Source organism: Alligator mississippiensis, chromosome 6, assembly GCF_030867095.1.
Source record: "Alligator mississippiensis isolate rAllMis1 chromosome 6, rAllMis1, whole genome shotgun sequence".
NCBI classification, from domain to species: Eukaryota; Metazoa; Chordata; order Crocodylia; family Alligatoridae; genus Alligator; species Alligator mississippiensis.
The window spans coordinates 4,916,686-4,935,281 of NC_081829.1; the positions used below are offsets into that span (position 1 = coordinate 4,916,686).

Below are 18,596 nucleotides of genomic sequence, written 5' to 3' on the forward strand. Positions count from 1 at the left end.
CTGGTTCTCCCATTATTTCTGTGTAATGGGGTTTGTAGCCACGCCAAGGGTCCACAGAGCTCTGCCGTAACAATGTCTGGTTGCAAGCACAACGTGGCCACAAACCACATGGTAGGCAGGCCTCACGTGGAAACGTATATCCGTGCTCCTCACCTCTGCTGCCTCCACCTGCTGCTTGATGATGGATGGATCGATGCCTGGGCTCTCCAGGTCGTGCACAATGTCCTGTGTGTCTTTGATGGTTGTCAGGAGGGCTGCCATGTCATACCAGAACTTCTCCGCCAGTTCCAAGACATCAAGGAACTTTATTTCACGTTCCTCTGCTCGAGCTTTGATGTCTTCCCAGAAGAACACCATCTGATCCAATTTATCCTGGATTACTGAGGGGAAAACAAACCACAGTGAGTAAGGACTCCTTATTCTAATCCTGTTGTGAGCAAGAAAACCCGATTACTAACCAAAGTATTTGCATACAAATGCTTCACAGCTAGAAACATCTGACAGAACATTCGAACAAGAGTTCAAGATGGCCAAGACTATCAGATATTCATTCACAAAGAAGCCAGAGGATATGAAAAACGCCGAGATACTGCAACAAAACCTTTATATAGCCACAGAACAGCGCTACCATGGGCAACTTTAGGACAAATTTGCCCGTACGCTCCCTCCAATCAAACTCCACCTTCTCTCCTTCTAGCATGAAATCTCTGCACTCGGATAGCTTGTGGGCTTGCTGTCAAGACTGCCAGCAAAGGTGCCAATTACTGTCAGCTGGGTTTCTGCGATGGGGACATTTTGCCCCCTTGAATTAGGGACGGAGCTGATATCAACATCTTGCATCCCACTGGCCCCCGAGAGCTGTCACACAGGAACAGCGTGTGGTTACCATTGAAATGGGCTGGGTTTGAACCTATTCCTGAGCCAAAGGCTCCTCTCAATACCATTCCCCTAGGAATCAAAATAAATCAGGGCAGCCTACAGGTATAAAACACACCACCCTTGCCATAACAACTACTATATTGAATTGCATAGCATGTGAACCTTTTCCCCAAAAATCAGCTCCCCAAAACTAGGGTGCATGTCTTAAATGGAGAAGATGATTTTCTGACTGGAATAGAAGCACTCTGCTTTGATTCCTGCCCACAGCAGCAGTGGCATTTCTATTCAGGCAGCTGAGGGAGTCAATTGATGTAATGGTTCTTCATTCTTCAGGTGTTAATGATCATCTCGCTTTCTAATGGTCTTGATGTTCCACTGATCAGGCTAACCTTTCTTCTGGCAATTTTGCTATCTTTTAGCTGCGACTGGTCTCTCTTCTCCTATTTCACAGCCTTGCAAATGATTTTTAGCTCTTTTCAAAATCACAGATCCACCCACGGAGACCAGTCTTGGGAGGATGAATGAGCTGAAAATCAGGCTCTATCCCTGCTCTATGTAGCCATAACTCTCAAAAAATCTTTTCTTCTGCCTTGCCAAAAACAAGATGCACATCATATTTAGGGGGTGTGGTACGCAGGGAAATATGGCATATGGGAAAAAAAAAATGCAAAAACCAAACATGCCTGAGATGCCTAAGCCATACCTTTCGCTGCAAGGTCCTTGTCCGCTCCCTGCGACCGTGCAATCAGCTCCTCCCCACGGCGTTTCAGCGCCTCAAAGGATGGCTGCAGCTTCTCCAGCTCCATTGTGGCATTTTTGTTGTCGCTGATGCACTCCCGGATTTTATCGACTTCTGCAGGGATTAACGGCGGCACGCGCAGCCGAGAGGAGAGGTTCTCCAGCGTCTCCAGCATTGGCTCGATCTTATCATGGAACTGGAGAGAGGCATGTCCATTAGGCAGGTCAGATAAGATTGATTAAGCAGGACTGCATTATTCCCACCAAGCACAGCATGCCCTGAACATTACACTCAGCGTTCTATCTGGTTAGAGAGAAATATCGCTCCCTGTAATACCAGTTCCACCTGCAGCTTCCAATTCGATTCCTGGCACTGGTTTTATTTGTCACTCGCAGCGATATATGCCGAGTTAGACAAGATCGCAGCTAGATCAACGTACAGAATAGACAAACAAAGCCATGAACCAAACACAGCAGCGATGTGTCGTTATCCCGCAAACCACCCGATTCCAGCATACCTGGCACCCCTCAATTAGGAGATGTGCAACAGGACCGAATCACACCAGGTCCAATACGCGTGCAAACACGCAGGTGGAAATGTGTGTGCGTGCGTTTGGTCCAGACCAGAGCCCAGTGCAATTCTAGCCTAGGAGCCATCCCAACACAACTGCAGCAAGACGGTAGAAAGCGTATACGCATGCAAATGGGAAAAACAATGGGGTGCTACAAGTGCTAGGCCTTCAGCTAAGCAAAAGCAGATGCTTGGGCTTAATGGGAAAGGAAGGAGGCTTGGCCACCTGTTAACTTTAGCTTTACAGATAATCTAGGAAGAGCTGCAAGTCAGAATGAAAGGAGGAGCATCAGGAGAAGTTAGTAGTCTAACTTGCTGTATGGGCCAGGGGACTGGCGCTGTGATTTTCGCAGCTAGTCATTATGAGAGAGGGAACGACAAGAAGAAAAGGGGTTCTAGGTGCAAAACGGTTTAGCGCAATAAGCATGAGCCAACCAACCCAGCTCAGCTAGGGCAGCAAGTTGTATGCGTGAGCGTAGACCCCTTTTACAGTAAAATCCTCTTTGTACAGAACATGTTCGTTCTAAGCAGAAGCTCACTGTACGTGAAGCTGCAGGCTGCATTGCAATGATAGAATTCAACGTGAAAGTCATTTCAGCACAACAGGTTGTTCTCAGCAGATTCTGCTGTATAGAAACGTACACTAGAAACCTGGGTATAAAATAAATTACGACGCTAGGCCAAAAAATGAGTATGTAAATGAGCGGCTAACTTGGTGAGGCTTACCTCCGTAATCTGCAATGGTGGGGCGCAGTCAACACAACAATGAAATGGGACCATGTGGGGAAGACAGGAACAGGCAGCAAAACACAGAGATAACACATTCCACAATGTGAGTGAGAGATGAGACGTGAAGTGTATTGTGGGGGGGAGGGGAAAAACTCGGAGTTAATACAAGTGCAAACCCAAAGAAGTGACTAAACAATACAGATATTAAAAAAAAACCCAGACACGACATAAAAACTGTGCTACAGTCACTGTAGTTATTGAAACACAGCTGCAACCTCTAATCCCCGGGGCATGCAAGAGAAGATCTTTAGATCCTTGCTGAACTCCAGTTTGCACGATCCCTGCCCTTCCCTTCGCACTGCTCTTTTTTCCACTTCACTGCTCCTCAGGAGATGCCCATTTACAAGGGATGATGATTAACTCTCCCATATAAAGGATCTTGTCGCTGTTCATTACACGCACAGAAGCTTCCTCCTTATTAGGAAACAGCCTCAGCTCTCTCAGCAATTCTTAGTGTCTCCCTGGACCCTTCCAGTTTGGGCACATGCAAAAAAAAGCCTTTTTAATGAGGAACATTATTGAGGCTGTAAAAATTTACAACCCTATTTACCCCCTCAGGATCCAGCGCTTTCAGCACAGCATTTGCAAAATCTACCAACAGAAGCCTTCTCCTCTACCTCAAGTACTGTGCAGAGCACCACGGATGCCCCGGCCTGCTGACAAGCACCTTCTCTGAGCACAGCTGATGCTACGTCATGGTAATAGGACAAAACTAAACTTCCTGGCCTGCTTTCCCAGGGCCGGGGAAGCAATAAAATCACAAAGGCAAGCTCCGGGCAAGCTTTGTGCGCACGGAGAAACGTACCTGAGTGGACTGGGACACAGCTTCATCTAATGCCAGAGCCCGCTGGCACACCTCCTCCTTGATTCTGGCGTACATGGCCTCTGCTGTCGTGTACTTCTCCTGCACCATCTCACCTTCCTCAGGGTTGAGCTCCTTGAGCTGCGGTCCAATTTTCAGCAGCTTGTCAATATGAGGCTTATGTTCGGCAATAGACTCCCTCAGTTGCTAAAGAATGGGAACACAGATATAGGGTGGTCTGAGTCTGAATCCACGTGATATGGTTACTTTGTACAATGTCCATTCGAGTGAAAATTCATATTCATACAGATACTCCAGGTAAATCCTGAACAACTCTGTCTCAAGTGCACAGTGCCGGGGTATTTCCGAGGTATCACCCACCACCGCAGCCAGAGGTCATACTTGAAATTTGTTCTGTCCGGCCATTTGAGGACTCTCCTATACCCCGGTGTTATTTCTGCACTTTGGCCCACGCCACCAAGCGGTTCTTGGCTCCCACACCACTGAGGGGCTGACCCTAAGGAGGTGCATCTCTCTCAGACAGAACGCTTGCTCCTCCCCACGCACTGCCTTGCTGTGGCCATCTTAAAGCCAGAAGGCAAAATACAAAGACAATTAAATTTTGCTGAGTTTGCACTGAAAATGTCTGTGTCAATTAAAAACTGCTTACTGCAGGAGGAAACAAATACCTGAGACAGACTAGATCTGTAAGTGCTGCTGTTGTATTAGGTAGCCAGAAAGCCCCAAAATAAAGAGCTCTTGATCAGCTGCCCATCACCTGCTTATCTGCAAAACGCACTGACTGGCCACTCCTAGCTCCGCTGGCCGGAGGCCTCCCTGTTACACACCTGGCTAAATCTTTTCTGCCAGGTATAGAGGATGCAGGTGAAAAACCTCCCTCCTTACCCTCATATCCTCCTGCTGCTGCTTAAGCTGCTCGTGATCAATAGCCGGAGGGGGCAACTGGGCAATCAGCACCTGCGTCTCTTCAATCCACGGATTCAGCTCTTCATACGTCTCCCAGAATTGGTTGACCAGGACCTGTGCCCGCTCTAAGCGGGCATAGCGCTCCGAGTTGAGCTGGCTAACAGCTTCATACTGCTTCACCAGAGACTCTGTTTTCTCCTAGATGGGATGGGAGAAGAACACAGAGTTGGTGCTGGACAGAGGAGCAAAGAAAATAAGCCAGCTAATGGGAGCAAACAGAAGTGGTAGAAGACACTTGTGGTGGAGTTGGGTGATATTGGATATCAGAAATCATTTGACAAGCAATTTCCTATAAACGTCGCAACACAATTAAAAAGCCAATAAATGGGAAAAAGATTTCAAGTGGGAGTGTTTGGAATGACTGCAGGTGGGTTGAATTTAAAAACCAAAAGGAAAAGAAACAAGGAAACAGATGCAAGAACTGTATGGTCCACTTCCCACGCCACGTCTTCAATGCATCACTCGCCAGGAGTAGATCTATTTGAAATGCAGGATCTAACCTTCTCCTTTGCTCAATACCCATGTGCATCAGAGGCGCTGGTTTACCTGTAGAACTGCTTTCTGTTCCTCCCCGCATGTTCCAAAGATCTCGTTTCGCTGGCTGAACAGCTCATCCATTGAATCTTTGTGCCGAATGATGTCTATGGAAAAAGCCTGTGGGAAGGAAATGTTCCAAAAAGAAAAATCAGAATAAACCATAAGCTTCATCTCCAACTGAACCCTTTGCTCTCCCAAGGTGGCTGTACTGGGGAGTGGACACCGGGTGCTCTGTCAAAGCAGTCAGATGCCTGACCCCTCACCTACTGGAGGCCACTTCTACCAAGCAGATGAGAGGCAGATTGCAAATACTGGATCAGATGTCCTAGGGCACACTGAAAAACCAACTTTGTAACACAGTTGCATTTCCTTCTCAACTGTGCTTTGGAGTTGTATTCTCCTTGCTAACTTGCCCTCTCTTTCAAAAGCAGGGCAAAAAAATGGTTGAAATGAGAGATTGTGTTGGACTCAGAGAAAGCAGGGTCCACCTTACACTCATTTATGCAGTACATCAGGAACCCACTACAGCCTTCCAGAAAGCATCCTTCCTAAAACCCCAGAGGCAACTGCAGAGCCAGGAGAAACCGACTGACTTCTATGCACCTTACAGAAAAGGTGGAGAGACAAAGTATTGGATGGATCCCACTTCTAATCCTTCCACTAATTTGCTGTGAGACTTTAGGTAAGTCAAACCATTGGGGGTCTCAGGTTTTCCATCTGCAATCTGTTTCATGGGGGTATTACAGGCTGGATTTTATTTAATACTTCAAAGTACTTGGAGACAAAACTGTAGGTGGAAGAAGGTGCAGTAGTGCAAATAAAATGTATACCCGAAGGGTCATATGATTATAACAAGATCCTCACAAGGAGCTGGAAGCTAAGCCTAGCTCAAATTACCTTCATATGTGCCAGCTCATTCCCTCACCATTTTAACAATGATTTTTTTTTTAATTCACAAAATCCAATAAGAATTTATGTTTCCATTATTATAAAGCCCCCAGAACCTTTCATTTGAAGCCATGCCTGAGGGAGCTGTTATTAACTTATTTAGCAAGTGTATTTTTTTGTCTATAATCTTCTATAATCTCAATGCATTCCATTGCAATGAGGTGGTCATCACTCCCTAAAGAGGCAACATGTCTCTTTGCCCCAAATGGGGACGTCAGGAGGGACTCCAGAGCCACTAGAATGCTCCATTGAAAGGAACGGGAATTGAAAAGCAAATGTTAACTACATGTTAAACCAAATGCCGCATTTCCCTATAGACACTACATTTGCCATCTTTTGTGACCTTCACACCCAGATCTTTACATCCATGTTAGATGCTTCCAAATGAAGCTCCTCTCCCAAAAGGAGATTAAAAACCACAGAGCTCTAACCACGATGTTCAGTACTAGACACTTAACAGGGAGTCAATTAGATGGCTAAACACGCCGCAGTCTGGGGTCAGGGGTGCAATATGGTGCTAAAAGTAAGAGCATGCACAAGCAGTGGTTGGGCATTAAATGGAGCTATAACTGCTATTAATGCAACTCCATCTGGACTCTGCACACCACCATTTCATGAAAAGTAGCTCCCTGTGGGCTACCACAGAGAATCTGCAAAAAGGGGGGGGACCTCAAACACACATTTATTCATGCGAGTAGATGAAAGTTTTGCTAGCATTACTGTAGATGGTCTATATGCCCTAAAGGGAATGCAAAGAGAGATAATTACATCTGCACAGAGCTTTATCCCCCTTAAATTAGGGTTGTACAAAGACAGAAGTTAATAAGCCAGTGAAGGAAATGTGCAGAATCTTATAGATTCAAAGGCGTCTAAAAACAGAGGTCTAAACAACTGGAAGCTTGTAGAAGTGGGATGCATGGCAGGCCTGCGGTTAAAGCAGTAGAGTCCTCCATGTGAGGAGTTGCTTGTGTCGAAACACAGGTAATTTTTAACCTATTTGAATGTTTCTGTGGTACTCAAAAATTCAGGTATATCTGCTAGATAGGTGATGCTTAGTTGTCTAAATCACCATTTTTTCATAGATTCATAGATGTTAGGGTCGGAAGGGACCTCAATAGATCATCGAGTCTGACCCCTTGCATAGGCAGGAAAGAGTGCTGGGTCTAGATGACCCCAGCTAGATGCTCATCTAACCTCCTCTTGAAGACCCCCAGGGTAGGGGAGAGCACCACCTCCCTTGGGAGCCCGTTCCAGACCTTGGCCAGGTTCTTGTCTGTCACTTGTAGAGGAGATGGGCGTTTTGCTATTCTCTGGTGTTTCCAGACCCAGCTGCGTAAAACTACCATGTCTCTTCAAAGTAAGATCATGTTACAATCCACCCAAAAAAGTCTCCACCCTTCCACCCAAATGATTCACCTTCCAATACCCCAAATCACCCAGGCCAATGAGCTGGCCCATACTTTGTCGTGCTCTATGGAAGCAAACGCATTCTTCCCCAGCTAAAGCTGAGCTAATAAACTATCCATGCTTCCTTTCCAACACTGGCTCTAGCCAGTGAATTCATTTCTGCTTTTTGTGACGCACCAATTAGTTTTTCCACTGGACTCAGCACCTCTGCTTCAATGAGGCACTTTCTTCTCTTCACTGCCCTGGACAATTAGCAAGGTCTTGTCCACTCCATCATGTAACAAGGCAAAGAAGTGCATGCACCGTGCACGTACCTTTTGGACCTGCAGCTGTGCTGTGGTTTGGTCTTGCTCCAGACGAATTGGACCAAGGGCCATCAATTTCCGTTTGGTCTCAGTCACCCAGGCTAATTCTGCATCAGCAGCTTGCTCATACTAGCAGACAGGGAGAGGAGACGGAGCGCAACAAGTTAGCGGAGCACACAGCGAGGACGGCATCGATACAGGCACACCAGCAAACACGACACCGCGACATACATCTGCTACAGCAGGGACAGTGGTCTTGCAGGGCATCTCGCCTCTCAGGGAAGCGTGGCACCACTCCACACATGGCTGTAACAGCTGCCTCTAAGTGCCCATACGCTCAGTTCTCCAGGGCAGCACAGTATGCACTCAGCAAAAGTGTCCACAAGACACCGAGGTCCCAAATAAAAGCAGTGTGGGTTCATCAAGAACACCGGGGAAACACGCAGCAGCATGCACACATAACAGCAGGTCTGACACCACGCAGAGCAAGGACACGGCTGGGCACTGAGCTGCAGATGCCACATACAGGCAAGAGAGGCAGGGAAAAACAGGACCTTAATGCCAACACTCACAGGTACATTTGACTGGGGAGGAAGTTACCCAATGGATTTAGGTTTGTTCAGCCTGGTTTTTTTCATGCCAAGCAGAAACAACCGCTGCTTTACTTTAAGTGGTCAATAACTGTTCAGCAATACTGCGGGAACATCTCCACGGAGAGATGCCCCCTCATCTGACAGTGATAAATGGCCGAAAGGGAGGCTGCTCCTTTTGACAACCATCTGCTTCTGGCTTTGTGCAGACCGCAGCAGAGACCAGACTCTTTCATGCAGTGAAACTGCAGTGACAAACTACATTTTCCTCCCAGTACGAGAGATTTTAAGAGGCAGCACCCCTCCTTGCATGAGATTACAGAAAATAGCCCTAGGTTTTATACATGTGATTCATAATAGACAGGCCAACTGTGGAAAAGGTTAAATGTTCAAATACTCACTGAGATTTCAGTGCACTTTCTAAACTTTGCAAACACAATCCATAAGTATTGGACTAACCGCAGGCAGCCATTGAAGAGCGACTCTGGCTGGAACAGGGTACTGCTGCTTTAGCAGGTTTTGAAGCACAGAACAGCACTGCACCGACCACATAGCACTGCAGAATATAATAAAGCAAGCCACCCATGCCTTGAAAGCTCTCTCTCTCTCTCTCCACAGGGAGAGAAACCCCTCTTTTATACGGCCATTTTTCTGGGTGCGTTCTGCTTGGGCTCAGAGCCCCTGGCATGGAGCACAGTCATCACTGCACTGTCCAAGCCACAGAAAACAGGACTTAACAAGATTCATATTCTGGGTAAGTCCACATGATAGCAGAACGGAGGATTTAAATTTCTGAGCCTGGAAGTCACCTCTTTTGGACAGTCTGCGCGAGAGCTGCAGCACTAGATTCGTACACAACTCGAAAAGGCACCGGGTTCACTCATCAAAACAGCCCAAAGCTGGACTGGTGAGAAACCAGCTCAATTCTGTCCACAGTTCCAGCCCGCAGATTCCCAAGAGAGCTCATTTCTCAGCATGGGTTTACGTTCTGCTTTGGCTCCCCCAGCCTGCAGTGCTCATTCCTCAGGCTGTAGTCATACTGCTTGGGCCGAAGTGGTGGTGAGTCAGCTGCCTTTCTGGAGACCCCCTCTCCCCAGCGTGTTACCCAAGGAGGAAGCTGGCTTTAGAGCATTACCTGCTGAGACCTTTGGATAGCAGCATCGATTTCTTCCACTCGCTGCTTGATGGTGTCACTGACCAGCTTGTACCGCTCGTTGGTATCAGACACGAGTTTATCCAGCCCTTCGCGGGCTCGCCAGGGCACCAGCTCCAGCAAGGCACGGCTCACTTCGTTCACGGTGTCGAGCACCAGCCTGCGCTCCATGACCTCCTTCTTGAGCTCCTGAAACCCACACATACAGAGCATACCGAGTACTGTGCAGTCTACTTTCACCTACTGCACAGAAAAGGCCGCTACCTCTGCAACAGTTCTGGGGCCAAGTTCCCCCGATGCTGTAAGACTTGCAACGGATCTATTCACCAGAGCTTGAGCAATACCGTTACATGGCAAGAGGGTCCGGGGCCCCACAGGAAGGACAAGGGCAGCCATACAACAGTTACATTCAAACGGTTGTGTGACCAGATGGATGCCTCCAAACCTTTAGACCAGACTCTCTTCCTCCTTTATAAATCACTAACAGTGGCTAAGCTCGTGTGTCCATACCCAGCCCTCAGGAACCAGGCAAGAATGAAGATGCAGAGGGCCTGGAGGATGGGAATCTCCTGGGCCACCAAGTCCAGCGCTCTGCTCTCGCTGGCAACCGTGTTATTTAAGCCTGTCAAGATCCATCTGAAAATGAGTCACACGAAGTTGCCCTACCGCTCCTGTTGGGAGGCTGTGCCAGAACCACTTACCTTTCAGCCTAAATGTATTCAGGACCATCTTGTTCCCATCTGCCCTTGTGCCAGCCTTCTCTTTTAACCAACAGTTCTTGTTTTCTTCCTCTCCACCCCACCCCCTTCCATTCCCACGGCACATCTGTAGGTAGCAGTCACATCTCCCCCACAGGCTTCACAGACTAAAGAAGCCAAGCTCTTTTACTTTTCTCACAGAAGATCAGCTCCCCTTTCCCGTGATCATCCTGGCAGCATTCTTCACACCTGTTCCCGTTTGAATCCATTTTGCTTGAATATGAGCGACCAAAGCTGCATGGAGCATTGCAGCTCCCCCCCAGCCTTGTGGAACAGCATTAATGATTCCCTAGCTCTATCTGGAAACCCGTGACTGATCGTATTTCCCTTTCTCAAAGCCGACGTGGCAACGCACGGTGAATCAATCAGTGGCTTCTACACCCAGGTCTTTCTCTTCCCTGACTGCTCTTCTTGCTATTTCTACTTCGGGGCACGGCCTCGCACGTCAGGCTATAAGACTTCATCCTATTCCTGTTACTCCAGTCCATGAGATCATTGAGCTCTTGCTGTCAACTTCTGTCTGTATTGACAATGTGCCATCAGCAAGTTTCACAAGTATACTCCTACTTTCTGAGACAAGGAAAATATTACATAAGATCGATCCCAGGAATGACCTTGAGGAACCGCACTAGCAGCGTCCCCCTAGCCTGACACTTCCCCTTCTAGCACTACCCACCGGCACACCTCCCTTCTAGCCAGCTCCTTCTGCACTGCACGGTTCTTGTACTACCTGTCATCTTCTCTACCTGAACGGATAATTTCCCATCAGGGAACACAGCGCCTGTTTTACTGAAGACCAGATAAAGTAGATCAACCCCTTACCTCTAGAAAATTAGTTCTATTTGCTAATATATCAGGTTAGCCTGGCACGATTTACCTTTTGTAAACCCATGCTGCCTTTTATCCTGTTTTCCTCTCCCCTCCATGTCTTCAATTATTCTTTCCTTTAACATTTGTTCTAAGCAACGCGTGCTATTGAGGTTGTACTAACAGGTCTGGAATTGCTGGGATCACCCTTAAAGACAGGTAACGTTTGCTATTCCCCCATCACTCTGTGTCATTCCAAATTTGCTTAATTCATTAAAAATACTTGTTGCCAAAGCTACAGTTGCATCTGCCAATTTTTTTTTTTTTTTGGATGTCTGGGGTGAAGATTATCCAGTCCCCCTGACTTGAGTACACCAAGTCCTTTCAGTTTTGCTTCCACCTTGAATGTGGCAATATCCATTCCCATAACCTCACTCATTCGCCACACTGCATTTACCCTCATGTTCATCACAATCATCGTTAGCAGCAGCAGCAGCCGCCCTGCACCTTCTGAATTCTCTGACATAGCTTTCTTTGCTGATCAATCCTTTTTAACTAGGTGCTCTGCTCACACCCTTTTCAGGTGGGTATTTGTCCAGTCAAGTCAGCAGCTCTGCCCTAAAGTGTTTAAAAAAAAGCGGGGGAAATGTGTTGCAGATAGTTATTGCAACTTGGATTGATTTGAAGAAGGCCCAAGGCTCCTCTACATTCAATCCCCTAAAACTTCTTAATCCAGGTGACTGCAACAACTCACTTGCTGGCTTTAGCCAAGTCTACTGTTTGAGGATTGTGAGCCTTGGTTACAGACTGTCTTGTGTTAATCCTTTCATTTAATTTAAGTCAACTTGTAATCGCTTGGTCCAAGGCTAGTTCCCATAACTGGTGCTTCTATAATATGTTGCCACTGCTTAAACTCAAGTTTAAAATGGCATCACCTCTCACTGACTTAGCGACCGTTGGGTGAAGTGAGTTATACTGTTATTAGGAGCATTTGTTCTGCAATGTGTACCTGGGAAGTGAAAGTCTCTCAAAATGACAACATTACTGGACATCTCTCTCTCTAATGACCTCTACCCATACCTAAATGTGATCTTGGGGTCATTAACAGACACCCAGCACTACCCCAGGAGAACCTCTTACCAGCACTGCCTAAAAGGAATTATGACTCAGACATTTTCTGCATTATCCAGGCTTTCCCTTATTTCTCTGCAATCTATATTCAGATCATTAACATATAATGCTATCACAACCCCTTCTTTCCTCTTCACCTATTGTTTCCTGCATAGCACATATCCTTCAATACCTGTACCACAGCCAGGCAGAGGGAGAGGACTCCATCCGTATGAGGCAGGATGGAAGGAAGTTCAGAGGAAATGGCAAATGGGTATTTCCAAACTGACATGCTTTGGGAATGTGCGAAGAGTCAAGGGCTGAGGAGTTGGGGAGAGGCAGTTAGGAAGGGCCTTGAAGATGAAGAATAGTCATTTGAATTTGACGGGGTGGGAATTGGAGGACACCTATACACGAGCATGGAGGCTGCTCTGACACGCTGGAATTTCGGCACTTCAGAGCAGACTCAATTAATCGAGTTTGCTGGACCGTGGCAACTGCATCCAGCAGCCTCCTGTGTCTCATGTATCAGTCTCCCCATGCTTAAAAATGGCAGTAGGGCCGCTTGAACTAAAGCTTGTTGAACAACCTTTTGTTCAAGCACCCCCGCTGCCATTTTTAAGCGCAGGTACACTAATACACAGGACACGGCAGCACTTTAATTAGAGCAGCTCTTGAAGCCGCTGTAATTAAAACGCCGCCCCCTCCACCCCCAGAGCATGTGTACTAGTGCCTGGGGAGTCTGTAAGAAGGCTTCAAAGAAGGGAGCAACAGAGTGATGGGGAAGGAAGATGACCTTAAGAAGTGCTTACTGCATGGTCTGGAAGGTTTTGATGGGAAGAAGGTGGTAGAAAGGAGACAGTGACAGGCAACATATTTTCTGCTTTTGTTTATGCATTAATTGGTCTTTACATGAGCTTTGAGATGTCTGCGATTCAGCAACCTATATGCAGAAAAATCACCGCTTCCCTCAGTTGTTTCCCAAAGCAAAGCACTGACACTTTTCCCTTCCACAACCCCCCAATCATTGTACTCAATGAGCAAACTGTCTCATTCTACATGATATCCTCTCCATCTCATTGACAAGTTTTCTCAATGCAATATGCAGCTGCCCCACCCCCAGTGCCTTTCCTTCCAAAGAACCACTCACCCCTATCTTTGGCTGCTGATTTTAAAAAGCTCTCACCTTTTGCCTCTGCTGGAACTGGGGGATCTGCTCTCCAGCAGGCGACTGCCCTCCACTGGACAACAGCTCCTCCTCCACCTCGCTCATCCAGCTTGTCAGCTCTTCGTGCGTAGACTGGAATTTGGTGGCCAGTTGCCGTGCCTGCTCCAACGTCCGGAGCGCCTTAGAGCTAGTGGCTGTGATATCCGAGTAACGAGTCTTGATGCCGTCCAGCTTCTCCTGTATTAGCAGCACCTCCTCCCCTGTAAGATGGAGACGCACAGTCAGTTCTGCATGTCTAAAGCTCTGGGCTTTCTTTTTAAGCAACTTGTTGTTCTGCTATTTTAAACAGGTACTTTTAGAGGCTACTTTTTTATTCCAGATCAGTGCAAGCGAGAAGCTATTTTTACAGGCAAAAAGCTGCTCCTGCTGTTGATATTTTCCTGCCAACCAGAAACACCTAGCTTGTTCCCACAATGGAAATGAAGCCAGGAGCAAAGTCTTGTTTCATTTGGACTTGCAATAAAGTCTAAAGCAAACATTGCTAAGTTCTTGACTAATGAAAGAAAGAGAGAGTCATGTCTCTCCAGGACCAAGAGAGAGACATGACTCTCTTCCTGCATGAGAGGAGGGGAAACCAAAAACCTGTGCTGGTCTTTTTTTTTTTTGGTAATAAAGATTTGTCTGAGGCAGAGGTCCTCACATTTGTTCACAGCATAGTCTTCATCTCAACAGCTTGCCTTGCATCACCTCGCCTCCCCCTCATAAACAAATCACACCCACGTGGCAACGGCAGCAACTGCTTACATGGGAAAGTAATATTAAGGAAGTCCTTAGCATATTTTTAGCTGCTTTCCATGTGATTTAGCAGCTGGAAACTAGAAAACAAAAGTGTCTACCCTATATTACACGCCAGCTCCATGCAGACAGCCAGCAAGTGCCTTGTAGAGGCCTTTGGAGACTTCTGCTCTACAGCCAGCGCAGCATGCTGGAGACCTTGGCATTCAGGGTCCACCAAGCAGGAAGAATGCACGAGGCACATCAGCCACCAAGCTAGATGTGAAACGACTCCTGCAGCTTCTCAAGAGTCCAAGAGGAAATTAGATTCAAGGATAAACAGCCTCCTCTGAACAAATTATTGCAGCTGACAGCAGCCAGGTTTCTAAACCAGAAGCTTGACCGAGGAAGTGGTGACTTTGAGACTTGCCCGGGGCAGGGGGGTCTGAGGAGGATCCCGAATCTAGTCCCTTTTTCGGATTACCTGTTGTTTGTTTCAGAAGCGCTTGCCCGTTTTTAATGGCTTGGTCCACATTCTTCTTTCTGTTCACAATCTCTTCGTTCAGAGCCTGAATGGAAAGAGCCGACAGCAGTTACCCACCTCGACGGAGAGGCCTTTCAGCACTACATGTTGGAGAGAGGACACCGATCCCAGAGAAAGTGTGACCTTTCTCTTTGGCTCGCAGGGGTCAGATGGACTGGCCTGGGATTTGTTGCCTCACCTTCCTCCCTTTACTCTAAGAGAAAAGGGCTGGAAATTTTCAAGGGAAATGGTGGCCAACCTTGTTCAGTGAGGGAGAGGCTTGCAAAGCAGCTGAACCATTCAGACTCTACGGACCACCAGGGAATAATTCTTTTGAGTGCCCTTTGGTTCTGATGTATGAACCCTCCCATGAGTTTAAGGCTGGAAGGGACCTCAAGGGTCATCAAGTGCTGTCCAACCTTAGCTTACTTTCTCTAAATCTTGAGAGGCAGACAAGGAGGGGAGGGAAACAGAAACCTGTCCTAGTGCTGGTTAAAATTAAAATTGAGAAAAACTCAAAAAATGGATCAAAACAGTCAACATAGAATAAAATAAAGCAATCAAGGTGAAAGAATGGAAAATGGCAATACCAGCTGGTCAGCATGCTGCTTCTGCAGGACCTCCTGTTTGTAATCCTTTACGAAGACCAAGCTGAGCTTGTCCTCTACCTCGGCAAGCCAGTTGAGCACTTCCACCTCATCCTCCCCAAAGAGCCTAGCGTTACACAGGGCCTGATCGAGCAAGGCTGCCTTCCGGCAGCACCGATCCTCAATCTCACTGTACCGGGCCCGAAGCGTGTCTAGCTTCTCTGCCAGCACGCCGCGCTCAGCTAGGCAACTCAGGGACGAGAGGGACTGCCCAACGCTGACTGCCTGCTTCACCTCAGGGGCACGACTCTCTATTTCTTCCTCTAGCGCCTGAAAATCCAGGATGACGAAGGCAAACAAACAAAGAAAAACGGACAACAGAAACAAAAGGGTTGAAACATGGAAATAAAAACTGAAAAAAATGAAAACACAACAAATGTAATTAATGAACAAAATAAAGATAAACTCCTCCTGGGGACAGGCATGACATGCATCAAATACCAGGTTTACAACAATACACAACATTTGTCTACGGAGAGCCAGTGGTGAAAGGTGTAACCCTTACATACGTTATATTATGGCCAGAAGCAAACAGTGGGCCTCCTACGTCATGATTCTCCGCTTGATTTCTGAAGTCACGTGGCAATTTTTCCCACTGCTCTGAAGACTGCTTTGTGCACGCCCTCGGTCATCTCATTCACGTAAGTCTAATGACGGCGGATATAGCCACCCGAGCACATCTCGGCAAACGACTGCACGCAACAGTACCGTGCACGTGGCACGGGAGCCATTTCCTACCTTGTGACGAGTGATCTGCTGCTGGATTTTGGCCGTCTGAGTACCAATGGGCTCAGAGTTGGCCAGTTTCTTCTCGGTCACTGACAGCCAGTCTGAAATAGGCTCCGTGGTTTCATGGAATTGCTTAGCCAGAACCAAGATATCTTCCAGTTGTTTTTGCCTACATCAAGACAATAACAGAACAGCTGAGGACGGAGCAACTTGATGTCACTGTAAATAGCATGCTGCGCCAGGAAACTTTTAATGCACTGCAATGGAAACGGGGCAGAGTGCAAATACCCTGAAACAAAGCACTGGAAAGGGGAACAGAAGTACCTCTGTTCAGTACCAGGTGTAACACCTTGTCAGGCAAACTGGAAATGCAAACACACACCACATTCCAACAAACTGCAGACGAAGCCTCCTTCCCCAGATGTTGCTTTAGGGTCCAGTCCAACTTCCATTGAAGTCAAGAAAAAGACTGCCATTATACTGCTGTTCTATCATTAATGGCATCATCACACAGAGACCCCCAAAGTGACTGCTAAAATCCAAATGTCAAGCTTTTAAAAGCAGTTTGGTGCAAGGCTTCAGACTGACAGCTCTGAAGCCTGCAGCCCCCTTGCCCCCGCCAGAATTGCAAATATCAGTAAGTGGATTTGGCCCTTATGGACAGCCCTGCACCTCATTATATTACATTATGCAGCCATGTACATCTTGTAAATGAGATTCAGGCAGCAGAAAGGTGTAAATATACACTGTGGTTGAAGCAGAAAGTCAAACTCCAAGGAATAAAAATAACACACACCCTGTGAAGGGAATTAATCTCGTCTAAGCATTTCCACAGCATTATAAACTATGCCATCTGCTTCACCCTCCCAAAACACATTTGGTATCTCATGTTTTTCTGATCACTGCTTCCAGGATATTTCAGTAAAGGAATCTCACTGGACTTTCTAAATGTTGCGTTCCCCATGATTACAAAACGGCCCACAAGACTGACCAGTGGATTAACACAGCTGCAAATCTGAAGAGCTATGCTAGCAGAAAATATTTTGAACATCAGCTACATCAGCTGGTTCATTAATGCATACTAAAAACAGTTAAAAAACACACGCACCACAGCTTCCACCACTCAGAAAGCAGCTTACAAGGATTCATTATCATGGACTGCAGTGTAAATAATAAATGATAAAATGTATCCTTTTATTCATAAAGCGGCCTCTACCCTGTGCAAAAAGTTGAGCTCTGTAAACTAATCTGAGATCCTTGTAGGCTGCGAAAGAAGTTGTATTACACTACCTAATACAAAGATGAAGCAGATCACGGAGATTGACTCTGGCTTACACTGCCTATTAACAATGGCTTACAATGAATAAAGAGATTCCAGCAGCATCAGAGGCGTCTCAGAAATAGTGCCCCACATCTGTTCTGAACCTTAAAAATCCCATGCATAGGGACTGGATTGCAGCAGAAAGCTGTTAGGTTAATTCAGGGAAAAAAAATATAGGTGGGGGCAAAGGACATCACGTGCTTTCCTGCTGGGATCATCTGAGCAGGCACAAAGGAATGTCGCCCCTTGCAAAGCTCGGGGAAAATGAAACCACTCTCCTGACTTACCTGGCTGCTGCCTTGCTGAGCAATCCTGCCCATCGATTTTCAAGACTCTCCAGCTGGCAAACAATCTTCTCCCTGTCTGCAGGCTCGGCTGACTGTGCTATCCTCCCACCCTCCGCCTGAATCATCTCCACAGTGGCCTTGCGATCATCAAGCAGCCGCTGGAGCAGCTTTTGCATAAACGGTAAAACAAAGGAGAGGAAAAAGTCACCAAGTTACTAAATCGAGTCAGAAGAGCCGCTTTTGCCTCTGGAGACATCAAACCTTTAATTGTGTCTGAAAACCATTAATAAGCACTGGGCTGAAACCAAACCAAGCCCAGCGAGTCAACAGTGAGGTTTTCTTCTTTCCAGAGACAAGGACCAAAAAAATGCTCTGAAATGCTTTTGTTTAACAGAGAAACTTGAGATCCTGCCTGGATTCACCCCAGCTGTGCAGGTTAAGTGATAATGTTCTCTCCAATCTCCCATTCTAAAAAACTCATGTGCAAAACAGTGTTGCTGATCACAGGGTTGCTATAAATATTTTCAAACTTTTTATTTTATTTTACCACTGGTGACACATGCAAACTTTTCACTGAAGTATTAACAACACTGATTCGTAACCTGTGCTTGTTACTTTTAAAGGACCTATTTGTGTTTGGCTAGCCTTCTTATCTATATATATTTATTTTGTTCACGCTCCAACACAGGTAACTATACGCAGAAAAACCTCCTTGAACCTGACATAACACAGTAGCTATCCGCATGCGGAAAAACAAGTTTGCTAT

At 46.7% G+C, this 18,596-nt stretch overlaps 1 protein-coding gene across 13 annotated transcripts in view; it reads right to left on the bottom strand.

Annotated features, from left to right (window-relative positions):
- The window catches only part of MACF1 (microtubule actin crosslinking factor 1), a 222,488-nt gene that overhangs the window by 29,886 nt on the left and 174,006 nt on the right, over positions 1-18,596 (bottom strand). For 11 of the 13 annotated variants that reach the window (XM_059729557.1, XM_059729551.1, XM_014611131.3 and 8 more), the window contains 12 exons: positions 17,831-17,997; positions 16,232-16,391; positions 15,437-15,763; positions 14,808-14,892; positions 13,568-13,809; positions 9,689-9,895; positions 7,973-8,092; positions 5,313-5,420; positions 4,686-4,904; positions 3,783-3,986; positions 1,583-1,814; positions 154-380 (listed from right to left, as the gene is read on the bottom strand). In XM_059729557.1, coding sequence (XP_059585540.1) covers positions 154-380; positions 1,583-1,814; positions 3,783-3,986; positions 4,686-4,904; positions 5,313-5,420; positions 7,973-8,092; positions 9,689-9,895; positions 13,568-13,809; positions 14,808-14,892; positions 15,437-15,763; positions 16,232-16,391; positions 17,831-17,997 — 2,298 coding nt within the window. Of the gene's footprint in view, positions 1-153; positions 381-1,582; positions 1,815-2,914; positions 2,924-3,782; positions 3,987-4,685; positions 4,905-5,312; positions 5,421-7,972; positions 8,093-9,688; positions 9,896-13,567; positions 13,810-14,807; positions 14,893-15,436; positions 15,764-16,231; positions 16,392-17,830; positions 17,998-18,596 lie in introns of all 13 variants that reach the window. The other 2 variants (XM_019498838.2, XM_019498833.2) reach the window with 1 other exon arrangement.